The sequence below is a fragment of the Tenrec ecaudatus genome, chromosome 5, assembly GCF_050624435.1.
Source record: "Tenrec ecaudatus isolate mTenEca1 chromosome 5, mTenEca1.hap1, whole genome shotgun sequence".
In the NCBI taxonomy this organism is placed as follows: Eukaryota; Metazoa; Chordata; class Mammalia; order Afrosoricida; family Tenrecidae; genus Tenrec; species Tenrec ecaudatus.
Window position 1 is genome coordinate 157,310,305 of NC_134534.1, and position 19,584 is coordinate 157,329,888.

The 19,584-nt window shown below is 42.5% G+C and overlaps 1 protein-coding gene across 4 annotated transcripts in view; it reads left to right on the forward strand.

Annotated features, from left to right (window-relative positions):
* DIP2C (disco interacting protein 2 homolog C) overlaps positions 1-19,584 on the forward strand; it is a 521,839-nt gene that overhangs the window by 390,132 nt on the left and 112,123 nt on the right. For all 4 annotated transcript variants that reach the window (XM_075550143.1, XM_075550144.1, XM_075550145.1 and 1 more), the window contains 5 exons: positions 3,855-3,994; positions 7,852-7,988; positions 12,559-12,767; positions 13,881-13,995; positions 14,743-14,944. In XM_075550143.1, coding sequence (XP_075406258.1) covers positions 3,855-3,994; positions 7,852-7,988; positions 12,559-12,767; positions 13,881-13,995; positions 14,743-14,944 — 803 coding nt within the window. The remainder of the gene's footprint in view (positions 1-3,854; positions 3,995-7,851; positions 7,989-12,558; positions 12,768-13,880; positions 13,996-14,742; positions 14,945-19,584) is intronic.

Consider the following 19,584-nt stretch of genomic DNA (forward strand, 5'->3'; position numbering starts at 1 on the left):
ACCAGTGAATCGTGTGTGTAGCCTCTCTGCTGAGGAAGCTCGTGCAGTTGAGTGCACTCTGAGTGCAACCAGGCTGCCCAGCTTAAGTGGACACTTTCTTCTAACACCCTCTTACTCTCTATCTGAATGAATACATCCATTTTATGTGTTATTGGAATAGTGTAAAGACCAGGTGACACCATTTCTTTATATTCCTGAAAACTGCTGAAATAATTAAGCAATTATCAGCAGGGGCAGGGATAGTGATTTATATATATATATATATATATATATATATATATATATATGTATGTATATATGTATATATGTATATGTATATGTTATATATATGTATATATGTGTGTGTATATATATTATGTGTATATAGATATATAAAGACATTTGCCAATTCAATCGCTTTTACAGGTATAATTCAGTGAAAGTGATTATGTTCACCTTGGGCAACTCTCAGCACTATCCTTGGTGTGCCCCAAACAGTTAACTCCCCACCCTCTCTCCTTTGCGCCCAGTCTCTATACATTTGCCTGTTGCAATGACGTGAGCTCAGTTAGTAATTGTCACCATGTGATGGACTTCCTTCACTCAGCATGATGTGTTCCAGGTTCATTGATTTTGTAGCACGTATCAGGACTTCATGTTTCTGTCTGCTTGAGTAGTAGTTCGTTGTATGTATGCATACAATTTATGTAGACATTCATCTATTAATAGATATTTAAACCATTGAGACTAGTGTTGCAGAGCATTTGATTGTGCAGGTTTCTGTTTGCATATTCCTGCTTCCCAAACTCTGGGTATATATGTGGGTGGGAATTGCTGGATCATGTGGTCAAACAAAAACAAACCCACTGCCATTAAGCTCAGGCCAACTCATAGTGACCCTACAGCTTGAAATCATTCTCTCTCCTAGTTATATTCTATGTGAGCTGTGTAAGGTGCACATGCATCAATGGATTGTTGGAATCTCAGAATGAAGTCTGAAAGTTGGTAAATATACTTGTTGCCATATTCAAACTCCATCAAACTCAACAGCCATTGAGTTCATTCCTGCTCATAGCAAGTGACCCTGCAGGACAGACTAGAACTGCCCCTCTGGGTTTCCAAGACAGTGGATCTTTAGAGCAATAAAAAGCCTCAGCTTTCTCCCACCGAGTGGCTGCTGTTTCTGAACTGCTAACCTTGCATTGTAACCCGCCCAGCACAAAACCTGCTATGCCACCAGTGACTTCTTTGTAGTCAGACATATTAGCCATACTTTAACATACTATTATTACCAAAGATGTTTTTTATTCCCACAGATTCTACTTGAATGATTTCCCCCTCCATCAGATAGTTTACTAGTTAATTAATATCCCAGAGAAGTGGCAGTGGGGATGAAGGCCATCTAAGCTTGGGTAAAAATTAAGGGAACGCAGTCGAAGTTGTGAAGAATGGTGGTGTCCAATCAGCTTTGGCGTCATTTGGAAGTTCTTCATGGTGGCTAAGAATGTGAGGAGACTACTAGGAGGCAGCCTGGCACCGTGGTTTAATGAACAGATTCGGAAACTGTTCTGAGTTTGCATCTAGCTCTGCCCCACTGCTGTGACCCTAGACAGTACATACGGTCATCTCTCCTTGTCTCTGTTGACTTGTCTATCAATTAGAGAGAGAATTGTACCTAGATCACAGGGGTGCTATAAAGGATGAATCTGTTCATACATAGACAAAATACTTAGTAAAACTTATAGCATATAACCAATGCTCTAGTATGTATTACTCTCACATACTATTTGTTGAGAATCCAAATCATACACTATTTTTGGAAGGTGTTTTGACTTTATCAAAAATTTTAATGTAAATACATTCTGATTCATCGGTTCTCTTTTTTAGCATGTTTCTCAAAACTATTAAGTCGCAGCATAGTTTCCAACTGTATGAAAATTAAAGACTTCTTCAGGGAAGGAATGGAGAGATGGAAATACCATCTTTAGCTCTAGATAGAGAATATGTCGACAAATAATAGTTTTGCATTTTGATATCAGGTTTACTAAAGGATTCTTTGATTCTGTAGCAATGCTTTTTGACCTACCCTCATAGATGAAAAGGTCATTAACTAAAATCACAAACTATGCCCACTGTGTCTGAGCTGAACTCATTCCCTGCTCAGACTTGGCAGTGCTATTTGGTCATCGCATGTCAGTGTTCTCAAATCTTCGCAAATATTTTCTCCCTTTTTCTAGGGTGGGTTTTTGTTTTCATTTCACTTTTTAAAAATTTTTTTCTAATATACTTTTTACTCTTTTAAGCATACCCTATACTTGAGTCAAGTAAAACCTCCTTTTGCAAAGTTTAGCTTCTTAGTTGCCCCATGTCTGTACTTGGGTTTATTATAAAGCTTCATAATGTTTTAAAGTTTAAAAAATTGACACATGCTATTAAATCCCAATGTTCAGACCCCAAAATTACATCCAAGTCTTAGATATGGAAGATTTTAGAAAGAAGTGTGAGGCTTGCTTAACTTGTGACCCCTCACTTAACCACACATTGAAAACCCTTTAGCTTGCAGGGATCCAATCCATGATCTCATCATCAATGCATTCACTCCCTCAGTAATATTATCTATGACTAGACACTATTCCAGGTGGTGAGGTACAGCAGGAGGTCTCAGGAGGTTTCAAGTCCTGTGAAGAGAATGGCATGCTTCTGGTATGGCGGATATCAAGTGCTATGGACACAGGAATGCTGGCAGGGCTGCCACAACTTCTGGGGTCCTCGAGAAGTTGCATAATGGAGTTGAGACCTGAAGTGTGGGAGAAAGCCAGGTGGTGTCTGCAGGAAGAACCTCCGGGGAGCGGCAGGAACAAATAGGGAAGGTCTGAGGTGAGAGAGAACCAAGGTACTTGAGGAAGAGCAAAGGCATAGAATGAGCCTGAGAGAGAGAGATGAGTCAGAGAAGCAGCAAGGCCCTGACTCACACCCGCTGCCGTGGGGTCAGTGCCCCTCAGAGCGACCCTTTTTAAGGTTTCCGAGATAATAAACCTCTACAGGGACGGGCAGCCTCATCTTTCACTGGGGAAATGAGTGGCTGGTGGATGTAGCTGCTGACGCTGCGTTTAGCAGCGGACCATGGAACCCACAGGAAGGGGGTTGATCCAACAGAGCCTTGTATGAAGCAGAGAAGACAGATCCTTAAAGCAGTAGTAGTTCAAAAACTGCTTTATCCCAACCCCCATATCTCTTGACCCATGTCGATCGTGCAAGTCATTTCTCTTAAAACTTGGCAGCCAGAGTGGCGCAGCATAACTCTTATTTTAGATTCACATATAAAATCCATCAAGAGAGCCTACACAGTATGTGCTGCGGCCAGAGAGTCAGTATTTCCATCCTTGCTGCTCATTGGTATTCTCTGCAGTCTTGGAGGGACACTCTCCCTCTTTTGCCACTTGCAAAGCTGGGAACCTCGGGCCTTGCCCAGGGAATGAGCAGGGCGAGAGAATGACCGAACCCAGCAGTCTGCGGCCGAGGTACAGCAGAGGGAGGGGCAGACGGAGAGAGGCGCGCGGCAAAGGTGTTTGTCAAATAGTCTGCTCGGGGAGCACAGAAATAGAATGAGTACACTTGTCACCATCCTAAACAGAGAAAACAAGTAGTCTTAAAAGTGCTAAGTACTCTTGTTTGTTAAGAACAGCACACGGATGTGTGGCAAGTTCTGTTTCCACGAAGCGCTTCAGGACCCCGGAAAGCGGCGGCCTGTCCATCCACCCCACCCCACATGCCTATTTACGGTTACGATGGCCGTACACTTACACACACATCTACATAACATTATCATGGCTACATGTGAGGTCAAGTTATTGAGATAAAAATTGCCTTCACAGGCCAACGGATGACAGCAACCAGCCCCCAGGCCGGGGAGTCCTCTCCATGCACGGGCTGACCTACGGTGTCATCAGGGTGGACTCTGAGGAGAAGCTGTCTGTCCTCACTGTGCAGGATGTCGGCCTGGTGATGCCTGGAGGTAAGTGCTCACCTGGGGGCCTACTTGGGAAGCAGACAAGTTGGAACTTTTGACATAAAGAATCTTGAAGTCAGAAATTACACCTTGTAGTCCTCATGGAGGAATCAACTATTAAACACCAACTTTCAATACATCAGGAGGCTTTTTTTACCTTCTGTACTCTAGCTTCTAATTGAATGTCCTAGACTGCAATGTTTAATTTCCACTTTTGATATACCATTTCCATTTTTCTGAAGCACTCATTAAACTTTGAAAGCTTAAGGTAGCCCTGCCTCTTGGTGAAAGTAAGCCCGGATATACAAGAGGAACTTTGTGATGGGAAAGCCCCATGGTCACTGTGTACAGATTGAGCTCTGGATCCGCTTTCCCTGGGGAAATGGCCTAGAGCAACTTTCCCACCTCATCCTGGCAGTCCCGCCTCACACAGCCAGCCAAGGGGGCAGTCCTCCAGTGAGTCTTTGCTAACGCACTTAAGTCTTTTACCACACGTGTGCAGGTGGTTTAGAAAAGTCTATGAAAATTGAGTCATGCAAACCTGGGCCCTCATTTTAAAAAGTATTTAAAAACACAACAATCATCTTTAAATGAAGTTCTAAACTTCTTTTTAAAAAGCAAACAAATTCAGTGATGTCAAACTTGAAGAGCGGCTGGGACAAAAATGACAATATCAGAGGAAGTGAAGCCAGAAATATATACACATATATCTATTTATCTGTCTATCGCTCATCCATCTATAAGTTAAAGAAGTTCTCCATAATATTGAGAGAATGGGGGGTAAACTTTGAGAAGCTAATTTAAACTTTAAGAAGAGGTATGATTATTTACCAAACAGAAAAAATGTTCGCTTTAAAATTTTTTTAAATTAAATCTTCACAAAGACACAGAGAAAAAGAAACAGCAGAAGAAGCTCATCTTTACAAAACACATAAGGAGAACTGCCATTTTTTTATTAGAAGTCCTCTGCCTCGTTATTGGAGAAGTGTCAGGCTGCTAACTGCAAGGCCAGCAGTTCAAACCCAGCCCTCCGTTGCTCGGAGGCAGAAAGTCGAGACCATCTGCTCCCATAAAGGTGTGCAGCTTGGAACCCTCTGCAGGATCCACATGGTCCAAGCCAACACTCTGGCAGTGGGTTTGCTTTGCCTTGTACTCCCGTTTTCCAACACACACACACACACAAACACAAAACACACAACAGACCACACACAACACACACACACACACACACACCACCCCACACCACCCCCCGGTCAGGGCACTTTAGTCACCTCGTGGGCACGTGGGCGCCACAAAGCAGTGTTGTGTAAGAGATCAGTCTCTCTTCTCTTGTGCAGTGATATTGCTGGCTTCATCTGTCCCTCTGCAAGCAAGCAAATGCTTCAGTGTCTAGACCCCTTACCATTAACCTCCCAAACAGAGGCAAGTTCTGTTTTCAATCCAGGGTTCCCTCACCTGGAATGGTCTCACTCAGATAGCAGGATAGTCTCATCAAAACACACAAATCCAACAGCCATTCCTGTGAGACACCCTGCCTGAGGACAGAAGGAGAATTGAGGGACAATTAACACACGCATCTGCTTCCTGGAGGAGCAGCACTGAAGCGTCCAGTAAGGAGTCTCGAATCCAGTCTCCCTGTGCTTTCTGCCGATGCCATAGGATGGCTCTGAGCATTCTCTGGAATGGCTTTGCCTTCTGCCTGCCTTGTTTACTGTGTAAAAGAAAGAGAGCCCAATCTTGACCTTCTTAATTCAAAATGGCCCTCTGATTCTACTGGCACCGCAAGGAGGGTTTGTGTTCTTTTTACCCTGTATCTTACACCTGTATCTTCCAGGTATATTACAACAATCTTCAATCTTCTAATTCCACCCAGACTTTGCAGTTTTCCCAGCCAGAGCTGGCTCCATTTCTTTCTGCTTTTTAGAAAAATACCATTTTGAAATCAATTCTACATTTTCGAGATTCAAAATGCCAAAGATCTGAAAGTTTGTGCGATGGAAAATCTCACTTCCAATGACCAGAAACAAGCAAAAGCATCCTGGGTTTTCATTTAGATTTGGAACTCTGCGAGTGGATGCACATATATCCCCCACATGTGTGCGCGTGTATTTGTCTTTGCTGTGTTTTCTGTTTAACGTCGTGGTGGAGCTCCAGGCACATCTTGGCTCGAAGCTCCTTTGTTAGCAATCCAGGCCTGCCTCAGAGAGGCCGCGAGGCTCCTCCCAGACCACTGCAATGCAGTGAGCCACGCAGTTTTGCGTGTTTGTCTGTCTGTTTGCCGGGGCTTGTCAAAGGTCTGTTTCTACTATAATACAGTCTGTGAAGTGCACAATAGCACGATAAACTTTCTTGAAACATTGTGGGAATTACCAAAAGGTGACACAGAGAAAGAAAGGGAGAACATTGTACTGGGCCCACGCCCCTACAGACTTGCTCGGCTCAGAGCTGCCATTTATTATTTATTTTAAATACAAGCCCTGTGGAACCGCAAACAGTACCATAAAGCAAAGTCTTAGCTGTACATTCAGAGGGGATTGATTCCTTTAAGACGGTGTAGTGTTAGACTGCGTAGTAATTTATGTAGTAAGCAAGTTCCCCTTTGAATTGTTTCCCATCGTTTACTACAAAGCAGTGCTGCCATGAATAAGTGTCCGTGCTCCATGCTACGTTTGTGTAAAAGCTAGTTAATGGGGGAAATGAGATCTCTGTCTTGGATGGAATATGCTCCTCTAATGTGGTTAGAGTCTACTAAGTTGTCTTTCAAAGAGGTCATACATCAACTAGCAGTGGATAAAGTGATTCTTTTTCGACTCCTTTCTCCAGGCGTCTTGAAGGCTTGGTTGTTTGACCAATCTGATTAGTGAAAACTGAATCAGTATAATTTAAATTTGAATTATTCTTACTCTGAGTGAGATTGGCACCTTTTATACATTTTGGCTGGTTTTATTTTTTAGACATCTTACTTCTTGTGGCTTTTAATTCCAACAGGGTAGGCAAGAGCGGGTTTGATTAGAACAGTGGTTCTCAACCTTCCTAATGCCGTGACCCTTCAATCCAGTTCCTCATGGGATGGTGACCCCCAACCATAAAATTATTTTCATTGCTACTTCATAACTGTAATTCTGCTAGTGTTAGGGGTCGCAAGCCACAGGTTGAGTACCGCTGGATTAGAAGTTTGGAACTTTTTTCCCAAAATGCTCAGCTATTGATAAATGAATGCAGTGAGCTGATACCAAGCCATCAACTGAAACTCTACACTCTTGGGTCCCTGACCTCATAGATGATGTGCAGTGGTTGTTAGGGGTGAGATACACGTTATGAAAAACTATCAAAACATCTGTGCTGCAGACGAGTCAGATTTCACATCATCACAGTAGGAGCTAAAACTATGTCGTGGTTGAAGCAGTCAACTACTACACTCTGAAGGACCTACTCTAATAGTAACAGATACAGAGTTGTATAGAACACCCGAGACAGAAATGCCGCTATAGATGTAGAAAGCCTTTGAAAGACTATAAAGTGAGTGTTTCTGCTCTTTTCTGTGAATCTTGTGCGTTCTGCTGCTGGTTCCTGCATACCACCTGTGTGACATCTGACCCTTAGGGCATCTCACATCTGAGCAAGAGAAATTCTCATTCCCCTTAAATAGAATTCACACATTAAAATGAAATCAATTAATTATTCACAGCTGTAGATTTTGAGAATGTTTTTGTAATTAAATGAAAAATCCCAACCTCTTTTAGGGAAAATGAGTGCCTGGCACAGGATGGTTTTGTTCTAGGCCTGATTCCTGTCAGCTTGTGTTCCTATTTGTATTTTCCCTTTTCTGCCATCTCACTTGCACTTCCTCGTTTCGCTTTCAGCCATCATGTGTTCAGTGAAGCCGGATGGAATTCCTCAACTGTGCAGGACAGATGAAATTGGAGAGCTCTGTGTGTGTGCTATTGCTGCAGGTACATCCTATTATGGGCTCTCAGGCATGACCAAGAACACCTTTGAGGTATGTGGATGGAAAGAGCCCTCTGATCTGATTCCAGTCTATGGTTTCATTTTCAAACAACCATTTCCAGGGGTAAAAATAATAGCCACGAAAATAAGATTCTGATTTTAAAATAAGTCCTGTTCATCTGAATGAAATGGTTGCACTTCCTCCTGCCATAGCTTAGAGTTTTCAGGACATTCACTTTACCTCCATGGCTCTGACCTTGTCACCGTTTCAGAAAAGAAGTGCAGTGAATAAGTGTCGGTACACGTTTGTGTAATGGACCTAAATGGACCTTTTTGAGTTCTGATGATTGTTTTCACCTTTACATAAATAAGTCAAGCTGGGTGCTTTGTGAACATTGAGTAGTTTGAGACACAGCGAGTAGAGAAATTCTGTTTCCACTCAGAGCTCCTAGCCTGCATATCCAGTCATAGTAGGAACCTGGATGACAGATGAATAACGGCACCCACATATATGTGCAGGTGAACAGGTTGCCTAAGGGAAGTGGGCTGTCCCAGACCTGTAAGGACCTTCAGCTCAAGCTAGCAGACATTTGGTTAGATGGGAGCTCAGTGGATAACTTGAACAGACATTCATTAAATATTTGTCTAGCCAGTGTGAGCAAGTATGTGGGTATGTGCTGATGTGATGCAGAGGAGGCAAAGAAGCTAAAGGATCTTAAATGTGTAGGACTGGGGGACATCAATGCTTGAACCACGATGTTTTTCTCCGAATTTTTGTTGTTTTAAAAAATGATGCCTGGTTGCACACCTACTTCTCATTTATTGGCTCTCTTGTCGTTTGACATTTCACATAATGAAACAACAGTAAACACGTTACTCTCTGACTGTTGTGTGCATTAGTGCTGCACACCTGGCAATGTCGAACACCAAAGTGGTTGCAAGAGTCATGGTGGCTCAGATGGTTGGGGTTATGTGTCAGTGTAGCCTAGGCCATGATTCTCCGTGGTTGGCAGTTATGTAGTGATGTAATTTGGCAGTTATGTCATCCTCCATTTGGTGGTCTGTTGTGATCACCTTTCATTTTTTTTACAAAATGCCAATTATTTTTTAATAACAACGTTGTCTTTGGAACCTATGTCCATAGTTGGGTGGGTGTTGTGGCAACACAATATTTTATTAAATTATGTTTAAGAAACTAAATTGAGGATAAAATAGTTAAAATGCTTAGTAACATTTAGGAGAAAGACAAGGTTTTCTACTCCTGTAAAGAGTTACAGACTAGGCAACTCACAGGGCAGTTCTACCCAGTCCTATCCATTTGCTGTGAGTCAGAATTGACTCGATGGCAGTGGGTTTAGTTTATTGAGTAATAGCATTGAATGGGATTGAACGGGTGTGTTATGATGCCTTATCTGTGGAAGCTTTTGAGGTGTGCAGTGTGCCAGCTTTGTGAATTTGTATTCAACCTGTGCAAATGTACCTTGCAACTAGAATTAAAGATAGGTCTAAGTAAAAATCACATCTCCATTTCTATATTATTAATCAGAAAAACATCAAGTTTAGAGTTGGAACTGATTTGGTTTGTTTCATATTTTTGCAGGATGTTTTTAATAAGGAAAAAGAATATTTTGATGAATTGGGATCAGTTATTTTAAAACTAACATATTATTTAAAATAGGTATTGCTTCATCTATTGCTTTTATGCTGTGGCTTGTCAACAAAGTATAGTTGATTAGCATTGTTTAGCATATTATCATTTCTGAGTATCACATCTCAAAATACCTTTTCCAAACTAAAGAGAGAAAGAGATCCATTTGTAGGAAACTAATATGTGGTGCCCATATTATTATCAGATGTCTAGAAACAGATCATCTCTAGCAAGAGGGTAGGAATGAGACGTGATGGTCAATTACTCCTTTTCACTATTTGAAGAACTTCTGCAAATAGAACATGCCTTTGCCTCTGTTCCCAGAGAAGTGCGACTGCCGACACTGGGACGAAGTTCAAGAAAGCCGATTCCAGTTCACTACACAGAGGAGTGGTGGACAATTTAAATGATTGGATGAGCTCCACGGATTTGTGGCATCATCCTTCAATAAATACTAGCAATTATGAGTGGAAAGTTGCTGATGTGGGTGATTCAGTGCCAAAGTTTCTCATTTGTAAATTTTACATTTAGGAAATACACCTTCATATCAGGCCTATCTAAAACCTGAAGGATGCATATTCGCTTACTAAAATCATTTAACTGTTGGCTCACGCCCCCCTTTTTTCCCCAGAAATCTAGACCCTCAGTGAACTGAATTTCCTAATAGACTAAGCATAGCTATCGTTGTATGCTGCCCTGAGCCTTTAGTAATGAGAGTGCATATTAACAAAGCACTAACGTACTTGGAACTAAGAGACCCAGGTGTTCTCAGTTTCTGCCACTAAATTAATTGCTCCTCAAAAGTATGTTTACTAGTGTTTGTTGCCTCCATTTTTCTCTACAAAAGAGTAATAGCAGCCTATTAAGAAAAGAAACATAATGAAGTTGTAACTATTAAAAGCAGAATAGAGAGTAAATCATTAACCATTTTATGCTGAGCTTCCTGGCAGCCAGATGAAAAGGGGGAGCACAAAGAAGTATCATCCTCATTAAGACAAATAGGAACTACATGAATGAAGTCATCCATGCTCCACTTCTTTTTAGTGTTGAATTTCTATCCAGTCCTTCTTTATGCAAGCAGTCTCTGACTTAGGACGTATTGAGTTATAATAAGCTACACTATGACTGTCTAGTGCTTTTGTTTGTTTTTCAGGACATCTTATTGTTAATAATTTGTACCACAACCAATTATACTTTGGAGTTATTGCTAGTTCTGTTCCAGACCACCACGATAAAACTAATATTCACAATAAAGCAAGTTGTAAATGTTTTCGTTTCCCAGTATATATAAGATTTACATGTACAATAGTTTATTAAATGCAATAGCAATATGAAAAAGTTTGAAATACTGTGGAAATTACTAAAATACGACACACAGGCGTGAAGTGAGGGCGTGCTGTTGGAAAGATGGTTTACTAGATGTGACTGATTGTAAGGCTGCCCACCCCTTCCATTTTAAGACATGCAGTATTTGCACAGCACAACAAACAAGGTATTTCTGTATACCATTGCAATATATAATTGCTGATCGAATCATTCTCAGATGATCAATGTTATAATTTACTGTTCAAATCACGGTTGTGTAATAGGCACCAGTGAAGTTGCTGCAGGTGGAAAGTTGAACTTACCACCGTCCCAACAGCCATTTTTATCTACACTCCAACTGTATTCTTTGAGACTGTTACCAACAAACAAAAACCAGATTCGTAAAGGGACTGATAATAAAAATCAACAATAAAACTAACAGTAACCAAAAAATGAAGTATCTGACTTGTATCAGAGCCTTCTCCAGTGGAGTCGTTGCAACAGAACCTGCCTGTCGTTGACTGGAGACTACCTGTCTACAGAATGAAAAGTATTCAACCCGCTCCTTACAGTCTTCACGAAGAAAAGAAAAAAAAGGGAGAGAATGACATCTAAGTACAATCTGGGGAAATGGCTCCATGAAGAAATGAATGAGTGTGTTTTTAACAGATTGAAAGTGAATTGAAGGAGCCCTGGTGACACAAATAGCTGGCAGTTTGAACTACCCCCCCCCCCACCCCCCGTTGGCTCTCCAGCAAGAGGACAGCCTGGGTCCAAAAGAGTCGGAGTCAGCGCAACAACCCCCAGCAAAATACTAGATTACCTTGATCCAGGACAAAATGTAGACTGGCTAGTGGATGCTACCAAACTAGAGTTGTCTAGCTAGTGATCTGACATAGAGTCAAAGGTTGACACAAAGGAGGTGGATGGATCTTCGGAAACTAGAATTTTCTCCAACTCCACATCTAAAAACTAAAAATACTTCACCAGACACTTTCTTTTGCTTGAGGTATTTAGTCACATGAGTTTAGAATATGAGGCGTTCCTGGGCTCCAGCCTGAGAGCCTTACATTTGAAGCCATTCTTTTGTGTGTATAAATCTGCAGGGTTGGGCCTCCTGTATCTGAAGGAAGGACTCTGTGTACCCAACTTAAAAAACCGATGGCTATTATATCTAATCAGAATTATTAGAACCAGCAATATAGATCAATTTATTTCTGAAGCTTTTCAGACAGAACAGCTGTGATGTAGAGAATACCCCCCCCCCGACCTTTTGTTTTTAATTGAATGGAACTTGAACGAGAGACCTTTTAACATACAGCCTTATTATTCTCTGATATCATTGAGGACTGTCATGCTACCAGGTCATGTAAGGTGTAGAAAAAGACTAAATGTTTTCTCTCTCTCTCTCTCTCTCTCTCTCTCTCTCTCTCTCTCTCTCACATGGCAGTGCACTCAATCTTGGGGAGACAAAGACCTAAAAGCTTCTCAAGAGTGTACCTTAAATAACTTTGATTCTCGGGTTCTTGTATCTTGTTTGTATGGCCTGATTGCAAGCAGTATTATTTGGGAGAAGTCAGCTGTTACGTTTTCTGATTACGTGTTTAGCACTGGTAACAATGAGAGGAAGGGCCGGCCTACCTTCAAAGCCTGTCTGGTTTCCTCACAGGTGTTTCCTATGACCAGTTCCGGGGCTCCCATCAGTGAGTACCCTTTTATAAGGACAGGCTTGCTGGGATTTGTGGGTCCTGGAGGACTTGTCTTCGTGGTGGGTAAAATGGATGGCTTGATGGTGGTCAGCGGACGAAGACACAACGCCGACGACATAGTGGCCACAGCACTGGCAGTGGAGCCAATGAAATTTGTTTACAGAGGAAGGTCAGTTGCGTTTGTCTTTAAGCTTTTGAGTCGATAGTTTTTAAAAAAATAAAATTTGGAGGAATTTAAAGCTTGTCTCAATTCCTCTCATTTATGTGACTTGGTTTCCTCTTCCCTACAAGGAAGCAGTGAGTCTCTGACATTTCATCTAGCCCCAAATATGTTATGATTGATATGATCCCTCTAATTAAAATTTTTAAGCAATTAATATTCTTACCAGTACCTGAAAAGAGAAGATAAAAAGGCCAAGAATACATCTTAGTTCAGAACAGAAGACTCAAGGGTTGAGCCCTGAGCCCCGAACGAAAAGATCAGCATTCCTTTGTACTTACTGACTCTGGTGGCTCCCTTCTTCTGGATTGCGTCCCTACCTTTGTTTGCCACAGAGAAGCTCAGTACATACTTGTTACGATAATGCAGCTTTGGAGTGTCTGCTCGCTGGATGGAAGTTAGAAACAGCTTAAAAGCCTAACTCTGTCAAGGAAGCGGGAGAGTAAATATTTAGACATGGAATTTCCACCTTTAAATCATTTTAACAACTCCAATCTCTTTATGAAAGGGGCCATGCTGGAGTTACTAGAGTACTGCAATTCTATCCTTCCTCTACACCCAGATAGAGCTGTTTCACGGAGAACCTGCAGTTCTCAGAGAGAAAAAGCCTGCCTGTCTGGAGAGAATTTCTTCACAGGTGCAAATTCCAGATGCGAAGTGTATGATTTTCTAATTTTTAGCACAGCTACTGCCGGCAGTTCTGATACGAGTATTTAGACACCGGCTCCTCCCGTCTGTGCTAAGAGATGTAAAACTTGTCAGCAAAACTTGGGGGCTGCTGTAGGCAGCCTCAGGGCGCAAGGAGGGATGAGTTTGCCTTTGCAGCACCTTCAGGTCTGTACCCCCCACCTCCCCGAGGGCTGTTCTTAAGTGATGAGAGTGTGTGTGGTGGGGGGGGGGGGGGCACTGCAGAATTCCTTTTTGAAGTGGGAGTTGGAGTTGTGAGCTTCAGGGCCATTCATTCATAGCGGTTATGAGAATTCGGTAACGCAGAAATAGACCTTTCTGCTGGCCCTCAGCAGCGTGTGCTGAAGGGCTGCGTTTCTCATCGGTTTCCCGCAGGATCGCTGTCTTCTCAGTGACCGTCCTGCACGACGAGCGGATCGTCATTGTTGCCGAGCAGCGGCCAGACTCCACGGAGGAGGACAGCTTCCAGTGGATGAGCAGAGTTCTGCAGGTGATTCTATTCTTGACGCTGAAGCGTTTCATCCTCTTCCTTTCTGATTCCTGTATTCGTTTAAGGTGGCTGCCTGGCCCTTGCCACCTGTAGGTTTGTCCACATGGTTTTCATTTCACTTTCACTCCCTTTGGTCAGAAATTACATCAAGGGTGAGATTTTTATTGTGTGTTCCGGGACACTAGCCAAACAGACCCATCTGGGTGATTAGCATTTACGACGGGGTTTCCACCATTGGTGTTGGAAAAGTCACCGGCTACAGTGTTTCGTTAGGATTTTGAGGATGTATTTTTGTAACCAAAATTTATTTTTGTATTGTTTGTTGTATTCTGCAAGGAGCGCTGGTGGTGTCGTGGACCACTAATCGCATAGTTAGGGATTCAATCCTAATTTGCCTACCAGCCACTCTTTGGGAAGAAGAGGGGCTGTCTATCCTCATAAAGACCCACTTTCAAAAGCCCAAAGAGACCTATAGGGTCCCTGTGGATTGGAATTGAGTGAACAGTAGTGGGTGGTATGGAATGACACAAGTCCTAGGTAAATTATTCACTTTCACATTATCATTGACCTCACATTAAGTAAAACAACACACCCTCCTTTTATACTTGGGGACCTTGGAGCGCTGCACATATTTTTACATGTTGTAGACAATGTTTTTCACAGTATCAGCACATCGTAAATGTTTCCGTTTATAATATCTATTATAACCTGATTGCTTGTTGTTGTTGTTGGTTTTACTTTTTCTAGGCAATTGATAGTATTCATCAAGTTGGAGTTTATTGCCTGGCCTTGGTTCCGGCGAACACCCTTCCCAAGACCCCCCTCGGTGGAATTCACTTGTCAGAAACGAAGCAGCTCTTCCTGGAGGGTTCCCTTCATCCCTGCAATGTCTTGATGTGTCCACATACTTGTGTCACCAACTTACCAAAACCGAGACAAAAGCAACCAGGTAGGGGTCAATGCCCAGTAGGTTTGTGTGCTCTTCGATTGGCCGTCAGAGCGGCAGTGCATCGCGTCCTGGTCTCAAGAACGTCAGTGGCCCTCAGCCTTTGTCGACAACCTTGCTGTTGACTGGATCTGCACTTACACACACATAAGTCAGCATACTCATTGTAAACCAGCTTTCTACCCAAGGGAATAATGTCCACTCAGGGCAAAGCGGGGGAAGGTGGGGGGACAGTGAGCATTCAGGCTGGGAGAGCTGTGTCTTGAGCCTCGGTCTACTCAGTATAATCTCAAACACGTGAGCGCTTGACTCCAAGTTCCACAATCTCAGTGAGGTTTTCACCTAGTCAGGGACTGTGGGGCTTTTGGCAAAATGGATAAACCCTCTGAATGCCATCATTTCCCCCCTCAAAATGAGCATACCCCTGCCTCGCATAGGTCATGTGACGGACACGGGAATCAGAGCAGATAACATGCGAAAGCTCCCTGAAGCATCTGAAGAATTCTACAAGCGGAGGACGATGCTGTTTTTGAAGTTGTTGTAATAGTAAACATTTGTCTGATGTCTCACAGTTTGAGGAGCATGTTATTTCCATGATCAGACTTAAATCCCATGGCTTTGGGGCTGCACGCAGAGAAACAGTGAAAGGGAAATTATAACAAGAATATCCTGGAGCTGGGGAAGGAACTTTTTACTACAATAAAGGACGGTCCCAGAGTCCTACCGGGGAGACATACAAAGAAACCTCATACGAACCCGACCCACACCAACGCTCAGGCTGGGGGACAATGATACTGGCACACCCGGCACGTTTCCGACTGGCCAGTGGTGTAAGCACTTTCTAGGTACATCAACTCTGAGGTGGCTGCTCATAGGAGCTCCAGTTTACGCATGAGGCAAGTGAGCCACTGAGGTGTTAGTTCATTTATGTAAGGTTGCACAGCTAAGAGAAACCCAGAATGCCCAGCTCCTTGAGTTAGTCTGTGCCCTTAACCACGATGACATTGGTGTGACTCCAAATCCAGTTTGTGTTGTTTGTTTGTTTTAACAACGTTCAGAGCCTCTTGCTTTTATCTGATCAAGAGGGACAGAAGTGACCATCTTTTATACGCAGATCCCAGAGGTTGTTGGCATTTTGTACACTGGGCTCATGAATGAGTAGTGCACTTCATAGTATGAACATGTTAACCAAGCTTGAAGATCTCTGTGGCACTCTCTGGCAGTGGAAGGTTCCTGAAGTTTCATGGTGTCTGCCTGCTGCCTTTCCTGTAGTCCAGCCCTATAGATGATATAGCACGGGATGGTCAGTCTCATTTTAAAGGTGGGGAAACTGAGGCTTAGAGGAGAAATGTGCCCATCCCAAGGATACAGAGCTACTCAATAGCCAGGGGAGAAGTTGAGTTCAAACCTGCTGACTTTAAATCCTTTGCTTTTTACTTCTACTCAATGCAAACATTTTTTCCAATATGGTCGTTGGAATATGATTTATACATACCCGTATGTATTTTCTTCTTTCTTAGAGAACATTGGAAGTCCTCATGTTTTTGATGGTCTTAGGAAAATTAGATTTCTGTGTATCACTGCTTTTTAAATTTTCTGTATTTAAAAATTATTTTCCTGTATTTTGAAGGTTCTTAGCTAGTAACCTACCTCCATTTCTTCTTTTCCTCTCAGTGTGAATTCACTCTCTTAACCCCTGGTCTGTGCAAGTGCTGGAGCACAGGGTAGGGGATGTGTGAGGGATCCGCTTCTCCAAACGATGAGGGTGCAGTGGCTTCAGTGACTAAGCCACGGCAAGCAGGGAGCATCACGCTGCAGTGAGCATAGGGCAGGGGAAGGATCACCACTTTACCTCGCGTGACACCAGAATATCAACCCCGCTGGGGATGATACGACACTTGCTCTCTCCAGGCGTATTTGACTCTGCAGCATTATAATGTACAATAATGTCAGAACTCACCAAGCTATCTTAAATGTAAAATTGGGGTGCTGGGCCTAGAGAGCAGCACCCTCGCACCTATTTGAATCAGTTCATTATCACAGAAGCACTTCATCTGGGGGCCTGGGCTGCCAGTGTTTGCAGGTATGAAGAAGGGCATGGGAACTCCTGGCAGTTCAGTAGTGTGTGCAGGCAGCATTCAAGACAAGGTGTTTGTGAGGTAATCATTTGCAGATAAATGATGACATAACTGCACGGCTCAGTTAAGCTGCTGTCAAGACGCCCAACAAAAGAAACGCCCAATTCCACCAAGGAGCTCACGCTCCTCTTTATGCTCTGTGATCTGAGCTGGCAGGCGGCTCCCTCCTTTATGGGAGATTGGGTTCGGGAAGGGTCATCCAGCAGTTTGGGGACCTTTCTACTCAAATACTAGAATGTATTAAATCAGCGGTTCTCAACCTGTGGGCTGCCACCCCTTTGGGGGTCAAGCGACCCTTTCACAGGTGTTGCCCAATTCATAACAATAGCAAAGTTACTGATGAAGTAGCAACAAAAATGATTTTATGGTTGGGGGTCACCATAACATGAGGAACTCTATTAAGGTTTACGGCATTCGGAAAGTTGAGAACCACTGTATTAAATGAAGCTTGAACAAACAATGCATGGTTTCTTAGACCCTATTGGAGTCAACCTTTATGACTCTGAACGAGTAACCCTTATTGATCGCCAAAGCAAATTTATCTTGATGTGATTCTTGTGTAACCATGTTGCTAGGCACTTGAAGCTAGCCCTTTGAAGTTTAGATTTTATTGAAAACCTACTTAGTTTTTTTACCTAGTGATTTCATATCCATTTAGCTAGCCCACAGTGTGTACTACGATATTGTTCCATCTCTCAAATTTCTGAGTAGGAAAATATTGATTGATATTTAACCTATATATATGGGCTGGTAACTGTGTATAAATATAGATAGAACTTCACACCTCTAAAGTTCTGTGGCATATGTTTTCTCACAAGAGAGAGACCAGCCTGGGGAAGTAGCTACAGAGAACTACCTCAGAGGGGAGAAATGCTGCCCTAACGAGAGAGTGTACACCTTGTTGTTCTCTTTTTGTTAAAAACGTCTACTGGTGTCCCCTGCCTGCCTGAATTTCTCCTGCGTGTTGTGACAGAAATTCAATAAAGCTGCTGCTTTACAGATTTGTGAATCTGTATGGGGAGTGTGGGAAGTGACAGAATAATGTAAACTTCAAATACATATGTTTGGGGGTTCATCTCCATTGAATGTTTTCGACACTGTAAAGAGAGGTGGGTATGCCCACTTCGCTTGAGTTAGGGGGGGATATCATTAGTTTGGGGGCAAAACGTAGTTTTAATGAGGTGCAGCAAGGGATCTCCTGTCTCCTAGCCCCAGTTGAAAGAGTGGGTTAATGAGCCTGAGCGAAGAGAGGCCCCGAGATGCCATTCAGAGAACACAAGCGTAAGTCCGCTGTTGACCACGGAAGACTTGGCACAGTGACGGAGAGGGGCAGAAGGTAGTGCTGTGAAAACGCGATATCCCTGGAAAATAGTCTTTTCCCTGCCCTCGTTTGAACTCTTAAAGCATTATGGATAAGACGTTTAGGCTGGTTTCCAAGTTGGCTTCTGAACACAGCCATTTTATGAAGCCAGCTCCAAATCGCCAAGGAGAATGATAAGACATTTTATCAGCAGGTACTAAAGATAGAAAGCTAATGACTAATAGTGTACAAGGACATTTAATGATCCGTGTAAATACCATGAACTCAACCATGCTCTGATACCGAGTGCCTCTGTTCCCTTCAGCATGCATTCTGTTACCCAAATCCCTACTCGTCTGTTAAATATGAAATACTATTCCTCTTCCATATCCATTTTATTAAGAAGTAAGCAAAAGGTGTAGTTGGTTCACAGATAGCAAACATAAAGAAGAGTTTTCAATTTAGAGTGATAGTGTACATTTACAGAAAATATCATCAAGGCTCCTGCAAATTCCCTAAAACCAAAGACACCAAGAGTCAGGGGCCCAGAAAGCTGTGTCATTGGCTACTGGAGTCCAAATGCCAGGCCTGACTTGAAGTGCCCTGTGTTTCTCCACATAGCTGTGAGAACATGAATATTTCATGCTGAGCTAAATCCTCCATGGACAGCTGTGTAGCTGTAAAGAACAGTGACCTTGCTTTCATTTGGGCAGTGTACTAAACGTCAGTAGACGTTCAACTACCTTATATTGTGGATGATCATTACCTTTAGACTTAAGACGATTGGTAGACTGGTTGTCATGGCTAGCTTTGTGAACATTATAAATCTTGTTTTATTTCCACCATTGCCCTACATTTTCATCATAAAGACATCTGTCTTTTTTTTATGCTACATGAACAAAATTTTTTCAACTACAGACATGTAGCTCTTTGTGTGTAATGGGTAACGCATTGTCCCCTGATTTGTAAACATGTAACTTTATCTTCATCAAAACTTTAATTAATATTTTACTTGATCATTGTCATCTTCAAACGTGTTTTGATTAAGCTTAGAATGAAAATTGTTACCATTATATCTACTTTATTTTGTAATTTATTTGATAGTGTATTTACTCTTCCTCCCTTGTTACCTTAACAGCCCCCCCACACACATACTCATATTCTCACATAATGAGAGATTCTCCTGAACAGCCCCCCACACACGC